Source organism: Archocentrus centrarchus, unplaced genomic scaffold (assembly GCF_007364275.1).
Source record: "Archocentrus centrarchus isolate MPI-CPG fArcCen1 unplaced genomic scaffold, fArcCen1 scaffold_52_ctg1, whole genome shotgun sequence".
In the NCBI taxonomy this organism is placed as follows: Eukaryota; Metazoa; Chordata; class Actinopteri; order Cichliformes; family Cichlidae; genus Archocentrus; species Archocentrus centrarchus.
Window position 1 is genome coordinate 1335212 of NW_022060274.1, and position 16473 is coordinate 1351684.

The 16473-nt window shown below is 39.6% G+C and overlaps 1 protein-coding gene across 1 annotated transcript in view; it reads right to left on the minus strand.

Annotated features, from left to right (window-relative positions):
- The window catches only part of arhgef39 (Rho guanine nucleotide exchange factor (GEF) 39), an 83340-nt gene that overhangs the window by 3397 nt on the left and 63470 nt on the right, over positions 1-16473 (minus strand). Inside the window, 3 exon segments of the mRNA XM_030725310.1 lie at positions 706-803; positions 2265-2384; positions 7992-8080. Coding sequence (XP_030581170.1) covers positions 731-803; positions 2265-2384; positions 7992-8080 — 282 coding nt within the window. The 3' untranslated portion in view covers positions 706-730.

Sequence of the window (16473 nt, forward strand, 5' to 3'; positions counted from 1 at the left end):
GGGAGGACACACTCAGGAAATAAACTAACACAAAACGCTGGGCCAACGGCCCAGGACATGACAGGTTTGGTGAACTTGTTAGTATGTTCTTTATGCTGTGGTTATCTGAATAACTGTTAATGTTATGTCTTTAATCCATTATTATTTTAAATTGCCTTTCAAGATGAAATGTCTGCTCTGTGTCTCAGATTCTATCAAATAATACCCCCCCCCAAAAAAAAAAAAAAAAAGTGACTTATAGTCCGAAAAATACGGTACATTCGCAATGATATTGCTGTCTCCTCAAGAGTGACTTTGACTTGGCTAGATGTTATGAACAATTCTGGAATCATCCTCTTGTTGTCTGCGATCTTCCAGGACGTTCGGTTTTACTGGGCCGGTCCTAGTGAACAGCTAAGTTGAACATTTTGAATCAACTCCAGATATCTTACCTACTTAATTTGTTGTGGAATAACAAAGAAACAGGCCTTACCTTTCCTTTTCATCAGCCTTTTGTGGCTGCAATTCCAAATGTCTGCAATTGCTAAAGAGTTGATACAATTAAACTTTTGTTCATTGCCTTGAATTAAAGTTGAAATTCTGCTTTTCAGTCACATCGATTGTTTGATTCAAAAACCAACGAGGTGGTGTAACGAGGTTAAATTGCCATAACCCCCCAAACAAACAAAAACAGCACGTCAGTGTCTGCATGCTGCAACATCCCACCTCTGCCCTGAAACATCAGATGGCTTCATCCTCTTGGGGGCGCTGCAGTCCTGCTCAACTGGAGGCTCCTCAGCTCGCTCACTGATCTCAGCACTCGCCTGAAATAAGTGGTAGAGGCATTTTTCACTCTGATGGCAAATGAGACGGTAACTTGAGTTTTATAGCTGCAAAAATGTAGTTTGTTTAATCTACAAAACATTAATGACTAAACAGGACACCATCAAATATAATATCACCATATATAAATAAATATCACTCAATTATTCATTAATTCAATAAGGTGGATGAGGCAGAGGAATAATTACTCTAAATATCAGAGCAGAATGTCTAAAACAAAGAAAATCTTTCCCTCAGAGCGGCTCAGTCACCCAGACCTGAACCCCACAGAGATGCAGAGGAATGACATCAGTGGGGTTCTTCATATCAGACATCCTAAGAATCTAGCTAAGCTACCACAGTCCTGTGAGGACTCGTCTGATCTGCAGCCACAAGCTGTTTATTTGATGTGATTATTGCCAAACGAGGCTTATCCAAAATTCATTTACTTTTTCCAGCAAAGATGTAGAAATTCTGGCATTATTTGTTGTTATTAACACAATGTGACTTGGATGGAGATCAGGTCAACTTTTATGGCTGATAAGTGCAGAATACCAGCTCATTCCTAAAGGGTCATAACATTTTTGTTGGGCCTGCACAGGACGTCAACTTCTCTGAAATCTCTCGTGTGAACAGCATTCCTATTTGGTCGTTGAATGTGTCACATCTTTGGATAAAATCCAGAAAAGACTTAAAACATGTGTCTCAAAGGTGTCTTCAGGCGATGTGTGACAGAGCTCCAACACAAAAACAGCAAAGACGTGTCATAAACAACCAGACTGGATGCTGGTGACTCTCCCATCTTCAGCCTGTGATGATGATGATTGTGATCAATCAGCTGTTTTTTTTTTTTTTCACTTTTATCAAAAGTTTAATCATTAACCAGCATGCTCAACTGAGTGTTTATCTACTGCATTGCTATTAAACCACATTAGTTAACAGAATGGACACAGTTTGACATCTTTAAATTAAAAATTTATAGAACATTAAAACAGATGAAATCTGTTTTTGCATGTTATTGTAGAACTATGGATGAGCCAACAGAACACATGATCAATGCTCTCAGCACAAATATCATCCATCCATCCTCCTCTTATCCGTGGGGGGGCTGGAGCCTATCCCAGCTGTCATAGGGCGAGAGGCAGGGTGCACCTGTACAGGGCTACCACAGAGACACCGCACACTCACACCAATTAACCTAACCCCAGTAACTGCATGTGTTTGGACAGTGGGAGAAAACCCACGCAGACACAGGGAGAACATGCAAACTCCACACAGAGAGGCTCCGGCCAAGGTGGAATCAAACCTAGGACCTTCTTGCTGTGAGGCAACAGTGCTAACCACCACACCACCGCGCTGCCCGCACAAACATCATACAGTAGTTAAAGTGATCCGAAAAAACACGTTTGGCAGTGTGAACACAGCTGTGTGTGTGTGTGTGTGTGTGTGTGTGTGTGTCATACCATGTTTCTCTTTCTGATGGCGCTGTTGCTGGAGCGTTGTGGTTATCGGCGGCAGAGTGGAGGGGTCTGCGGCACAGTTCGTCTCTGTGATGGATTGCTGTCTGTTTCGAATGCAACTTCCTGTGAAACAACCCACAGTAACTTATTGGGTGTAACGGTGCCATTAAATGACAATTAATCGACAAACCCTGACCTCATCAGTGTTGTGGTCCTGGACCGTGTGCCCAGCGTTTTGTGTTTAGTTCTTTTAGGTTCTGTTTTCATTGAGTTCTTCTGTTATGTTCCCTGTTTGCATTTGGTTTTGATTCACTATAGTTTCTTGTTCAGTTATTAGTTATGATTATTGTTATTGACTTCCTGGTTCTCTTTGTTGTTGCTGTCTTCCCGTGTCTGTCTTGGTCCGTGTCTTGTGTTTAGTTTGACTTCCTCTTGTTCCATTTAGTCATGTTTAGGTTCCCTTTGAGTGCCATCTCCTCTACAGGTGAACTCTGTGTTATCATGTTTGGTCTCTTCCTGTTTTTATTTTGACAGTCCCTTGTCCTATGCGCTTTGTGTTTAGTTTTGCTTCCTGTGTCTCCTTGGTGTTATCCTGTTCACCTGTTCTCCTCAGATGTTCCCACTCTCCTCTCGTTATCTTGTGTGTGACTGGTCTTTTGTCCATCACCACTCACTGTTTATTGTGCTGCTTCTGATGTTTTGTCCCCCTTCACTGACAAGGTCAAGCTTAAACAGAAACAAATACTGCTACTGTCACCTGCAAAGGGAACTTGAACTAATGAATAAACACTTAAACAGACACACAGTCTGTTCATCACTAAACTATTCTCTGGTGAACAGACTTTGAACAGAAACACTGCAACCTGAAAACATTTGTGTTTTATGAATATTATAATGTGGATATAGCACATGCATACTGTTTATTTTGAATTCATCTTCAAAGATCAACATGAGAGAGTGCTAGGAGTTTTATTTGAATGTGATGGTGTGTGGTATATGCAACAATCATTATAAAGTTTTACTTTAGGCCACTGGTGGGAGGGCATTTTAGGAAAATGAGGACATTTTGGCCAGCTCTTGTTTTCATACTCCTTTAAAGAATTGAAACTTAAGGCAGAACCACTGATTAGGAGAGTCTCATCATCTCTGTTCTCTCCAGTAGATCACGTTTTTAGGGCCCAAGCACTGACAGCACAAAGGCCTTATTGGATCTGCACTGTTTTATTATTATTATTTAAGCAAATGGATCGCCTTTCTGAAAGCCCAACATGTTCAAAAACTTCAGAATTTTGCACACACACCAGGACTAGTGGACATGCATTTTACAGACCTTGAATGTGGGTGGTGCAAAATGGCTCCATAACCCCCCACAAAAATGCAAGAAGGGCTCCACCACATGTACATGTGTGAAATTTGGTACTTATTCTCTCAAACATTTAGAGAATAAGATCATTAACAGAAATCAGAGTAGGGTAAATGTTGAATTACACTAAACAAAGATTACTGCATCTTTGGGGGGGGGGGGGGGGGGGTGCTGTGGCTCAGGAGGTAGAGCAGGCCATCTACTACTCAGAAAGTTGGTGGTTTGAATCCCTGGCTGCTCCAGTCTGCATGCCAAAGTATCCTTGGGCAATATCCTGAGCCCCAAGTTGCTATATAAGCACCAGTCCATTATTACAGAGATTAGAGCATACTATAGGTATTAAAGGTACTGCACTGCAGTGGTTGAATCATATTTATCTAATAGACTCCAATTTGTTCATGTAAATGGGGAGTCTTCTTCACACACTAAGGTTAATTATGGAGTTCCACAGGGTTCTGTGCTAGGACCAATTTTATTTACATTATACATGCTTCCCTTAGACAGTATTACTTGAAAGCATTGCATCAGTTTTCATTGTTATGTAGATGATACTCTGCTTTACCTATCAATGAAGCCAGATGACACACATCAATTAGTTAAACTGCAGGAATGTCTTAAAGACATTAAGGCCTGGATGACCTCTAATTTCTTGCTTCTAAATTCAGATAAATTGAAATTCTTGTACTCGGCCCCACAAATCTTAGAAACATGGTGTCAAACCAGATACTTACTCTGGAGGCATTACTTGGCCTCCAGTAACACTGTGAGAAATCTTGGAGTCTTTTTTGACCAGGATATGTCCTTCAATGCACATATTAAACAAAAATGTAGGACCGCTTTTTTGCATTTGTGCAATATTTCTAAAATTAGAAACATCCTTTCTCAGACTGATGCTGAAAAGCTAATTCATGCATTTATTACTTCTAGGCTGGATTATTGTAATTCATTATTATCAGGCTGTCCTAAAAGCTCCCTGAAAAGCCTTCAGCTGACCCAAACTGCTGCAGCTAGAGTACTGACATGGACTAGAAAGAGAGAGCAGATTTCTCCCATATTGGCTTCTCTTCATTGGCTCCCTGTTAAATCTACAATAGAATTAAAATCCTTCTCCTCACCTACAAGGTCTTGAATAATCAGGCCCCGTCTTATCTCAAAGACCTCATAGTACCATATCACCCCAACAGAGCACTTCACTCTCAGACTGCTGGCTTACTTGTGGTTCCTCGGATACTAAGAGTAGAATGGGAGGCAGAGCCTTCAGCTTTCAGGCCCCTCTTCTGTGGAACCAGCTCCAGCTTGGATTCAGGAGACAGACACCCTCTCTATTTTTAAGATTAGGCTTAAAACTTTCCTTTATGATCAAGCTTATAGTTAGGGCTGGATCAGGTGACCCTGAACCCTCCCTTAGTTATGCTGCTATAGGCCTAGGCTGCTGGGGGGTTCCCATAATGCAATGTTTCTTTTCATTCACCTTATTTACTTTGTTTATACTCTACTATGCATTTAATCATTAATTGTTATTCATTTCTGTCTCTCTCCCCCCTCAGCAGATGACTCCCCCTCCCTGGTTCTGCTGGATGTTTCTTCCTGTTAAAAGGGAGTTTTTTCTTCCCACTGTCACCAAGTGCTGCTCATAGAGGGTTGCCATTCACGCGCACATTTTCACAGTGCTTCTATGCTATTACGCACTTTTTAACTATCACAAACATACTTCAGTGGATGCATCAGGGGCAATTTGGGGTTCAGTATTTTGGCCAAGGCAACTTTGACATGTGAACTGGAGGAGCCAGTGATCAAACCACTGACTTTCCCATTAGTAGGAGATCTGCCACCCAAGCTACAAAGGTAACAGGCTGTTATAACCACAAATCTGTGGGGTTATAACAAATTGGAGGACATACTAAAGTCTGTGTTGAGCTAACCCTTAGGATGATTCAATATAAATCCCTAGGAGAGAAGCAGACCTTTCCAATTATAATATTAGCGTAAGGCCTGCACACCAGCCAAAACCAGGCAAAAATTGAGGCCCGCGGTGGTTCAGACTACTGGGTTAAGGTTCAGTTTTAGGTTAAAGGCTGGAATTAGGTTTAAGTCTGAGTTAGTACAAAGGTGAACGATTCATTATCATTATGTTAAAGATAAGATAGTCTTTTACTGAATCCCAAGGGGGAAATTCAGGTCACACAGCAGCTAACACTACACATGCATCCACTATCAGTGGATGTAAAAGTAAGAAACAGATATACAAAGTGACGAGTGGATATATGGTGGTAAAAGAATAAACTGTAGTGCAATATTTGCCAGATAAACTGTTATGAGTATCTTATTTTTGGTTGTAACAGTATGCAGCCTATATGTGTACATACAGTGATGCTGTAATATAATAATAATTAGCAATAATAATATGAGATATGATAACAGTTATCATAGTAACAGTGAAACAGTTATGAGAATACTAAACAGTTGTGATAATAATAATGTAAGTTAAAATGATGGGATAGGGTCTGTATTATCTGCATACACAGAATGACATGGAGTCTGTGTAACTCATTAGTCCAGTGTGATGCTCCTGCTGTTCTAGGACCTGAAGGCAGTGGGCATAAACGAACATCTGAAGCGCTCAGTACGTCTCCTTGGTGAATGAGAGAACAAGCTGCCTAGCAGCCACAGGGCCTCATGTAGCGGATGAGAGGGATTATCCAGGATGGATTCAGTTTTGCCCTTAATCCTGCTCTCTGCCACTGACTCCACAGTGTCCAGTTCAAGACTCACTATGGAGTTGGTTTTCCTCACCAGCTTATTCAGTTGCTGGCCTTGCCAGTCTTGATGCCACTGTCCCAGCACGCTACAGTGTAGAAGAGGGCGCTGGCGACTACAGACTGGTAGAAGGTCTTCAGGAGTTTGGTGCAGGCACTGAAAGACCTCAGCCTCCTCAAGAAGAACATCCTGCTTTGTCCCTTCCTATAGAGGATGTCAGTTATATGTTCAGTTCAGTTTATTGCTGATGTGCACCGCAAGGTACTTGTAGGTGCTTACCCTGTCCACTTCCTCTCCCTGAATGCAAACAGGGATGGGGGGGACTTCTGTTTCTCTGGTAGCCCACCATCAGCTCCTTGGTTTGCTGATGCTTAGCCTCAGATGGTTATTGTTGCACTATGTGGGGGAGCTCTCAATCAGCCCTCTGTCCTCCTCCTCACTGACACCACAGATGCATCCAACGATGGCGGAGTCATTGGAAAACTTCTGGAGGTGGCAGGAGCCAGAGTTGAAGCGGAGGTCCGAGGTGTAGACAGTGAAGAGGAATGGTGCTAGTACTGTTCCTTGTGGTGCACCTGTGTTGCTAATCACTGACAGAGACATCGTCATCCACCCTGATGTACTGTGGATGGCCTGTGATGTAGTCAGCGATCCAGGAGGTGGTGTCAGGGTGCAGGTTTATCTTCAGCAGGTCCTCACCCCATAAAGGGCTAGGGAATGCATTATCTCAGTGAGTAACTGAGACAGCAAAACAGTGTGTGTGTGTGTGTGTGTGTGTTGTGTGTGTGTGGTGTGTGTGGGTGTGTGTGTGGGTGGTGAGTATTACATGTTGATAAAAGGAACACTAGATACACTGAAACACAACTTAACTAAACTTAACACAAACAGCACATTTTGATAATCAATATCAAATAGCCTCAGAGATATCAGTCAGGATAATCTGCAGTCTTTATTAATCAATAATTCAGCTATGTGTGGACAAGCACACACCCTTCAGCCTTCCACTCCTCCCCAGTGGTATGAGTGCTGCTGACCCCAGTCCTCTCAGAATGTCCTTCCTCAGTCCTCCACCACAGCTAATTACACTCCCTGGTGTTTAGAGCTGTCATCAACCTGCCTGGGCCCCCATCTGCTGGTTGGTTTTTGACAGCCTCCCCTCTCTCCTATCTAACAAAGTGATAAACTAATTAGCTTGGCTGAGCACACCTGGGTCAGGGCCCTCACCACAGCCAGTGTCTCCACATAGCAGGGCTGACCCAAGCCTTCTCTGGAGAGCTGGGGCCAGGTAGGCTGGGTCACTAAGGTCTGACTGATCAATGCTGAGAGGCTGTCTGTGCCTTTGTCAAAGTTTTACGAAGAGTCCTTCAATATCTATACAATCAAAATTTCTCTGCACATTGTGTACTTAAGTGCAGCTGTACTACATTCAGTTGAAGTTCCGAGCAGAAATTATTCAGCTGCTTAACCTGAACCTGGGTTTTAGTTCACTCTAGTGTAAGGCATATAGTTGTCATGGGTAATGTTACTAATGTTATGGTAAGCTGCAGGGTCAGTGAGGATGCCTGTGGTTTAGATGCACATTCAGTAGATGTCTCTCTGAGCTTACTTACCTAATAGCTGAACTCAGGCTTTGGTACCAGTCATTGAGGTCCTCCTGGTTGCTGGACATCAGCAGAAGTTTGGTTCTGGGGAAGGTTAACTGTAAAAAGACAAAATAGGAAGTAGGAACATTTTTTGGGTAATATGGTGTGCTAGAGGCTACCTAATTACAATTGTATTTAGAGGGCTATTATGGCATAATCACACCATTTATACACTGCTGAGAATAATTAAAGGAACACTTTTTAACCAGAGTACAACATCAATTCAAACTTCTGGGATACTGATCTGGTCAATTAAGCAGCACAGCGGGTTGTAAATGAAATTAACAACAGGAGGGGCAACAATGAGACGACCCCCAAAGCTGGTGACCAGCATAGGGAGGAGGTGCCAGGCTGTTGTGGCTGTGTATGGTTCTTCCTCATGCTACTGAGTCCCTTGTTTGTTGCATAAATAAACTGTTAAATTGCCAATATGTCTCGTTTCTTCGGACTTCAATCATCCAATCCAATAAATGACACCAAACCGAATAAGCTGTTTGACACTGGCAGAGAAGATTTGGCAAGTTTTACAAGGGCGCAACCCACACACTCTACTCTGCTGCTCAACCTATAAATGCATCTTCCTTACAAATGTAGCTCCATTTAAGGGGAAATAACCAGTATAAGAAGCATGGCTACAACAAAGAAATAATCGACCAAACACAAATTTCCTCACTTTTTGTGCTAAGTTTATATTAACCAGTTATTCATCCCTTATTTATCCCATAAATTATTCCAAAATCTTTGCACTCTGCACCCTTGCACATAAATATGCTATACATGTTTTTATTGTCTGTCTGTTCTGTTACGTTGAAATCCAGAGCACAATTCCTTTGGGGTTCCAAAGTGTCCCTTTAATTTTTCTGAGCAGTGGATATGCACACAACAACAAAGCATGAAAAGGCCAGACTTCCTTATTTATTTTAAAGAGACGAGACTGTTAGTGCAGCAGTTGGTGCCGCTGTTTCAAAAAAAAAAAAAAAAAAAGCTTTCAGGCCTGTGTTCTAGGTCTGCTGTTTCAGCTGGGCAATGAAACATTGTCTGGGTACAGATTGTAATCAGCATTCGAATTAATACAAGTACAGATCAGCAGGTGGACGGTCTCGCAGTATGTGCTTTAAAAATGCTTTTCTAATTCATTTTTTAACACAAGGAACCATTTTTCTTTTCAGTATTTGTCAGCCAGAGTTGCTGTTTCATGTTTCTGCCAATGTACTAGGTAGAAAGCCAGAATATGTTAATTCTGAATGCCTTATTAGCCCAGACCCTATGATTACAAGTCCCTGCATTATGGATAAAAGCAATTCTAAATTAATACAGAAGCACTGTTTGGTACATTTTTTGGCTACAACAAATACTACAAGTCATAGACAAGGAATGAGACTAAGAGAGTATCTTAATACAATAATGCAATCCATTACCCTCAATCATCACAATATCATGATACGGTTATTTGCAAATATATTGTAAGATAATCATTTATGTGGACCCCAAAACCCATGTATCCTAAGAAAAGAATTTATTCCTAAAAGAAAAAAAAAAAAAAACAAGAATTATTTATTTACTTGATCATAATTTAACTTCTGTTCACTTCATTCCTTTATGTGCATGTTCTGTTAGAAGTTCAATGGGTTTCCTCTGCAAAAGTATGGGCTTACAGCAGATGTTGTTGGCTGCCCACTGCTCCAAATACTTAAGATGAGCCGTATGAGAGAATGAATTACTCCTCAGAGATCAATAAAGGTTATCTTAATCTTAATATGATAAGCTGCACCACATGGGATCATGGAATAGTAAATCTGGAAGGTCAAGCTGAACCGGTTTAAAGCACTTGCATGTTCTGATCAAAATTCTGAAATTTGGCCCCAGTGTAACAGTAACACATACTGTAAAACTATGTTGGTGTTCTCTTATTGTCAGCTACACATAACAGATAATCATAGTCTAATTGTAACTAAAAATAAGTTGAATAGTTATCAAGTTCATCAACTTTAACAGTTCATCAAGTGCAGAAACATGAAGTTTGTCCCAAATTAAAAACTTTTCTAGAACAAAGAATTGTAATTTCATTACATTTTATCAAATTATAGAGCAGCTCCACAGTCTTGCTGAGAGGCGGATGAACCATAAAAACTGCACACTGTTAAGTTTTGATGTTTTAAGAGCCCCACCATATTACACTGCATTATAAAAGCTGTAGAGGGCAGCACAAACCAACTAAAAACCCTTCTCTATATCAGCTATATACAAAAAAATCTGCTACTGCTTTTAAAGCCAGCTATCACAGTTAAAAATGACCGAATGTAAAGAAAACACAGGTAGCAATTAAAGTCAAGTAAATAAAATCTATTGCAATAAATTTACAGGAAATGATACTGCTCTATAGGCAGCTGGATGGAAATGTGTCTTCATATCTCTTGTGGACTTCTCTGTTCTATAGAGTGACAGGGTTCTCTTGTTATGAGTCAATAGTAATTATCAACTCTTATGTCCACATTAGGCTAGATTGATATAAACATGTTGAACAAACCAATGGGGGGATGTCCAAGCCCAACAAAAAGGGGCTTTTTCATCATAATCACACAGGAAAGCTATTAGAGAAGATCCGAATTAGGCCTTCACTGATTGAAACGCTCTTTAACATTTACCTGCAGCTACAATCTAGACACATGAAACTAGCTTGTTGAGCACTGACACTGATATCCATGTGTATCTGGACAGAACTGGTACTGAGAAGATTACAGCTCAGACAATGATGTTTGCACCAAGGCGGAGTGATTGTCTCTTATTATACATTAAGATTTCACATGCACCATCATCAGAAGTATTATCTAATTACTGAGAATTACTGAGGGTTGATCTAAGTGGTGCATGACATTAGGTACTCACCGCTTGGGGGATGGCAGTTATTTATGCACAAATAGATTCCACTTCTCTTGCAATGTGGTAATTAGGGATTTGTCAGGAAATCTGACCCTCTTAGGTAGAAATGACTTTGTATATTAAGAACGGCAGAGCACAGCACCTCATCACCGCACATAATTTAGCTTGATTATTTATACATCAAAGAGAATCTGTCAGGGATGTAAGAAAATATTCCAGTAATGAGAGGATATTAACAGGAGGAAGGCAGCAGACAAGAGAGGGGAGAATACGGAAGGTCGAGATATTCCAACAGAAAGGAAAAGACACAAAATGTAGAGCAAAAGGGTTGATTCACAAATAACAGCCAGCACTCTATAAACGTGTGACCAACGGGAGGGTTGGAGGGGACACTGGAAATTTTAATAAAATATTTGAGGGTTTTTTTTTTTTTCAAACTTAGCATATAGATTGCCATGGCATTTACAGCTGTCAAATTTAATTTGACTTTAATACTTCATGGCCCTGTATCGGGAGGGCCCTGGAGTGCTGACAGCCCTTTTCCTTGAGTTCAGGTAGGGATCAATAATGTGTCCTTATGAGAAATTACGTGTAATGCTATTGAGTATGCATTTGGGCCTCAGTGGGATAAGACGCTAATGAAATGCCATTTCTGCCATTAGATAACATGCAACAGGATCACCAGAGAGCGGCGACAGGCTTGAGGAAGATGTATTTACTGGAGGCCTGGAAGAGATGGATCTGAAGCTTAATCTGATCCAGCAACTGAGGGATTCTCTAACAGCAGGCAGCCATCACTACACTCCTCAGTCCTGTACACACACAGACACACACTCCAAATAATACAGCTTTAAGTCTAATCTCCCCATCAGCTGCCTTTTCATTAGTCTCTTGAAGGATGCTTTTAATTCACAGTACTTTCAACAGTGAAGTCTGGCCTGGTTGTGACAATCCATCACTGGGCTTGCCAAAAGCATCATACAGCGATGCATACGCTGGACACTGTAGACTTACTGCACTTCGAACAACTGCACTATCATTATGTGAATATTTGATGCTTTGTATTACACATTCTCCCAAAATATAAAATACTGCAAGTGATTAGCATTAATGATTCCTTTTTTCTACACACCACTGAAAGGTGCTGAATCATAATCTCCAAGTAGGCAAGTAAACTGACTAAATTTCCTAAAGTAATTGCTTCTCTATAATCCTAAGGTCTGCATATCAAAACATAAAGCTTTACATTGCTGAGTGACTGGCTGCTGTTGTGTATGCCAAACCTCCACTGACTGTCTAGTTAGTTTGTTTAAATTCTTTTTAATTAGATAATGTTTATGCATCAATTATTTTAGCAATTATTTCATGTACTGCTTTACTATAGGGATATTAGTTGATATGTCAATAAAGACAAACAAAGATTAATGAGCAACAGATTTGACATTTGTATAATTAAGTAATTTATCAGTTAAAGTGAAATAAATGAAAAACTGATTATCTGATCTAGACTGGGTGTTCGATAGTAACCAGTGCTACAATCAGCATTTATTCTAATTCTAGTTACATTTTTAATCAAAATACATGCATTAGCAGCCCTCATTCAACCTATTTACAAGTATGTCTGCTGGTATTTAAACATTAAACATACTGACTTCTTTAGCTCAGATAATCCATATGATAAATGAAACATCACTGGTGATTTTCATGGAACAAGTCTTTGGTATTTACATATCTCATGTTTAATTATTTGTACATGAAACTCTACATGTGAAGATGTTGCTGTGTATGATGGACAGGTGTGATGTTTGCTATATTCAGTTTACGGTTGGTTCCATGTATAAATGACCAAAACTTAAAGAAAATCATGGGTAGAAAAACTGCGTTACAGATCCAGCTTTTTAAATGTGCTACGGTGCTCAGATTGACTTCACTACTTCATTCATTACTTTCTTCATTACTTTACAACTGATAACAAAAATGAAGTTACAATTTAACTGGTTATTTTTGTCTAACTTCATCATGTTGTCTAGTTTTATTGTTTTGTGTATTGTACATCTATCAGCTAAACTGTATACTATTAGTTTTGTGACAAAGCTTTAATGACAGAGAGCACCACATGCAGCTAACATGCTGAAAGGACAGCAGTGGACAGTACAATCATCAAACCTCTGTGAGGCTGCTTTGGATCACAGGGAAGCACATTAGCAGCACTGCATAAAAAGCTCTTTGAGCAAGAGCCTATCAGCTGAAATGAATATTGATACCATGCAGCACTGGCACTAAACTCTCACTGCATAAACGCTTTGGTTACTTGCTCAATGACGCGCGACTCCTTCCTTTGAATGTTTCATGACAGCAACTACATCATTTAGACACAATTTGTCAGCAAGCAGCTGTACAGAGACCTGCAAGATGGATAGAGTGAGAGGAGAAATACATTAAAAGTTCAACTTTTGGGCTACTTCAACAAGGATTTGAAGTGATTAGAGAGGAGAAAAAGAGGTGGAGGAACACAGGTCTCCTCTGACAAGCAGAACTAAATGATATTTTATTCATTGAGGCTCGGAAACTTCTTCTTGACACATCATACAACAGCAATCATCAAGGCAAAGTAAGTAAGACAAATCAAAGCTACATACATCAAAAGTGGAAATTAAATAATGTTGCTGCTAAAGACTCACTCATGTGTACATTGAAATCAGTGAACAGATGTCTCCCCACCTGCTGCCCAAGAAATACACAGAGCATTTTTCAAGTTCAGCTTTCCCCAATTTCTGGAATATGGAAATTAGAAACCCTAAGTCACCTAATGCTGATGGTCCTGGTCTCAGAAATATATGGTCATTCTACAATAGGAACTATGTAATTTTAGACGCCACTTCACCATCCACAATCCATAAGACTGAAAGGCCACATTCACAGGACAAACCTGTGTTCACATGGCAGCACAGGGAGGACTTACATAATACTGGGCAAATGGTTAATATCATCACTAGACTTTACACCTATTTGGACTTCAAAGTTCCAGATTCATAGTGTTTTCAATAATTTAGAAATGGTAACAAATTTTGTTAAGTTGTGCAATTTATGTTGGACTGAAAAAATGCATCATTTCATTGTTTGTTGAAACTATGCAATCCAAACAGAAAGCATTTGTATTCAATTCAAAGACATAACAGGGTGTGAAGTGTAAGTATATTAGTGTATAATATCCTCAGATAGGTCCACAGGTTTTTAGACTATGACACATTTTTTTTGTCATTTTGCCTCTGTACATTGCCTTTTAATTCAAACAATCAATGTGTGATTTTCAGCTTTAATTGAAGGAGTTATACTGCCAGTGGAACCAGGTAGTAGCAGGTAAGCAGCAGGATGAATTCTGAAGTATATACTCGATGCTCTCTGCTCACATTCAGCCAAATGCTGCAAACCTGATTGGACAGTGCTTCACCATGCAAATGGATAATTATCAAATGCATATTGCAAAACCAACCCAGGAATTTCTCAAGCAGCAGAAATGAGATACTCTTCAATGGAGAAGTCAGTCACCTGATCTCAACCCAATAAGAGCATACTTTTCAGTAACTAATGATGAAAATGAAGGCAGAGAGACCCACAGACAATCAGCAACTGAGTGTAGCTGCAGTGCAGGACTACAAGAGGATATTAATAAAGGAAAGGCTGCATTTAATAAAATCCATGGGTTCTAGACTTCAGGCAGTCAACTGCAAAGGATTTTCATCCAAGTATTAACAATTCTTATATTTAAAATTATTTTTGATTGTCCAGTTACATTGGAATCTACTGTATGAAAATGGGTGACTATGTAAAAATGGCTGTAATTACTAAGCAGTTAATGTAATCCTTAAATTAAAGCTGAAAGTCTGTACTTCAATCACATCTTGATTGTTTGAATTAAAATCCACTGTGATGGTGTACAGAAACAAAATTACAAAAGTTATGTCATTTTCCATAATACTATGGAATACAGGTGGAAGACTCCATCTCAAATAAACATGGTAAATGCACTGGTTCTTACATACTGCTTTTTTACTCTATGTTGAGCACTCAGCGCTTTACACAATATGTCTCATTTACCCATTCATACAAACACTTCTTTCTAAGCTTAAGTGTTTTCTATCTAACAGTCACACACATTCACACTCTGACAGTTGCATCAGAGAGCAACTTGGGGTTCGGTATCTTGTCCAAGGATACTTTGGCATGCAGACTGGAGCAGCCAGGGATCGAACCACCGGCCTTCCAATTAGTAGGTGACCTCCTTTACCTCCTGAGCCACAGCCATCACATATGAACCTTGTACTAACCTTGTACCTCCGAATTACATAAAGATTTTATGGTCCAAATCTTGGTTGCTATGAAACTTTTGTTTCATTTTTCAAATACTTTTCAAGATAGATTTTTTGAAAAACGGCCTGTCGAACCATTTTAAGTCCTTTTAATTTTGCACATACTGTATATCAATATTTGAGCTATTTGAGCTAAAAGCCTGAAATCTTCACTGCGCTTTCTTATCATCAAAATGAATCAGGATATGGTTTAAATATATACATGCACACATGCAGTAACTAACTTCAAGGATATAATTTCTCCATTATTATGCTCTTCAGTGCCGTGTGCCAATACAGTGCAGAGCAAATACCTAAACTCTGCTCCCACAGAGGTCGATTGTTACACCCTCACTGCGTACAACTTTGGATACTGTGGCTCCTCTGAAAAGGAAAGCCTCAAATCAGAAGTGCCTGACTCCGTGGTATAACTCAGAGTCAGGCATGAAAAGAAAAAAAACACCCCTTAGTTATGCTGCAATAGGCCTAGGCTGTTGGGGTTTCCCATTATGCACTAAGTGTTTATTTTTCCACTCATCTCTTTTTACTCTGTTTATACCCCACTGTGCATTTAATCATTAGTTATTATTAATCTCTGGCTCTCTTCCACAGTGTCTTCTGTCCTGTCTCCCTCCCCTCAGTCCCAACCCATCGCAGCAGGTGACTGCCCCTCCCTGAGCCTGGAAACTCCAGTGTTTTGTTATTCTTTTATGAGACTATCTACTGATATTTTTTTTTTGTGAAATCCAGACTAAAAGTTGAATGAAAATAGCATTTTCTTCACTTTTGTGTCAAATAAACTCATAGTAAAAATTATTCTACATGCCTTATTTTAAAATATTGTGAAATATAACTATATACCATTCAGAAATTGTCACTAGTTGTTTTTTTTTTTTATCGGTGTGTGCTCAAATACTGGACTTTACAGGATGGTGAGTTTTTTCCATATTTTAACAAGCCAATACACAAACATTTTTTGATGTATCTGTCCCAAATTACAGATCCTGATTCATTTTGATAGTAAGAAAAAAACCAATGAAAATTTCAGGCTTTTATCTTTAATAGATTTTGAGAAATTCATCTTCAAACATTGGCTCAGATTTCAATGTGTGAAAAAAAGGCCTGAAAGTGGAGACCGTTTTTCAAAAACATTTATCCTGAAAAGTATTTAAAATATGAAGCTAAAATTTCACAGCACTCATTTTCTATATTCAAACTTT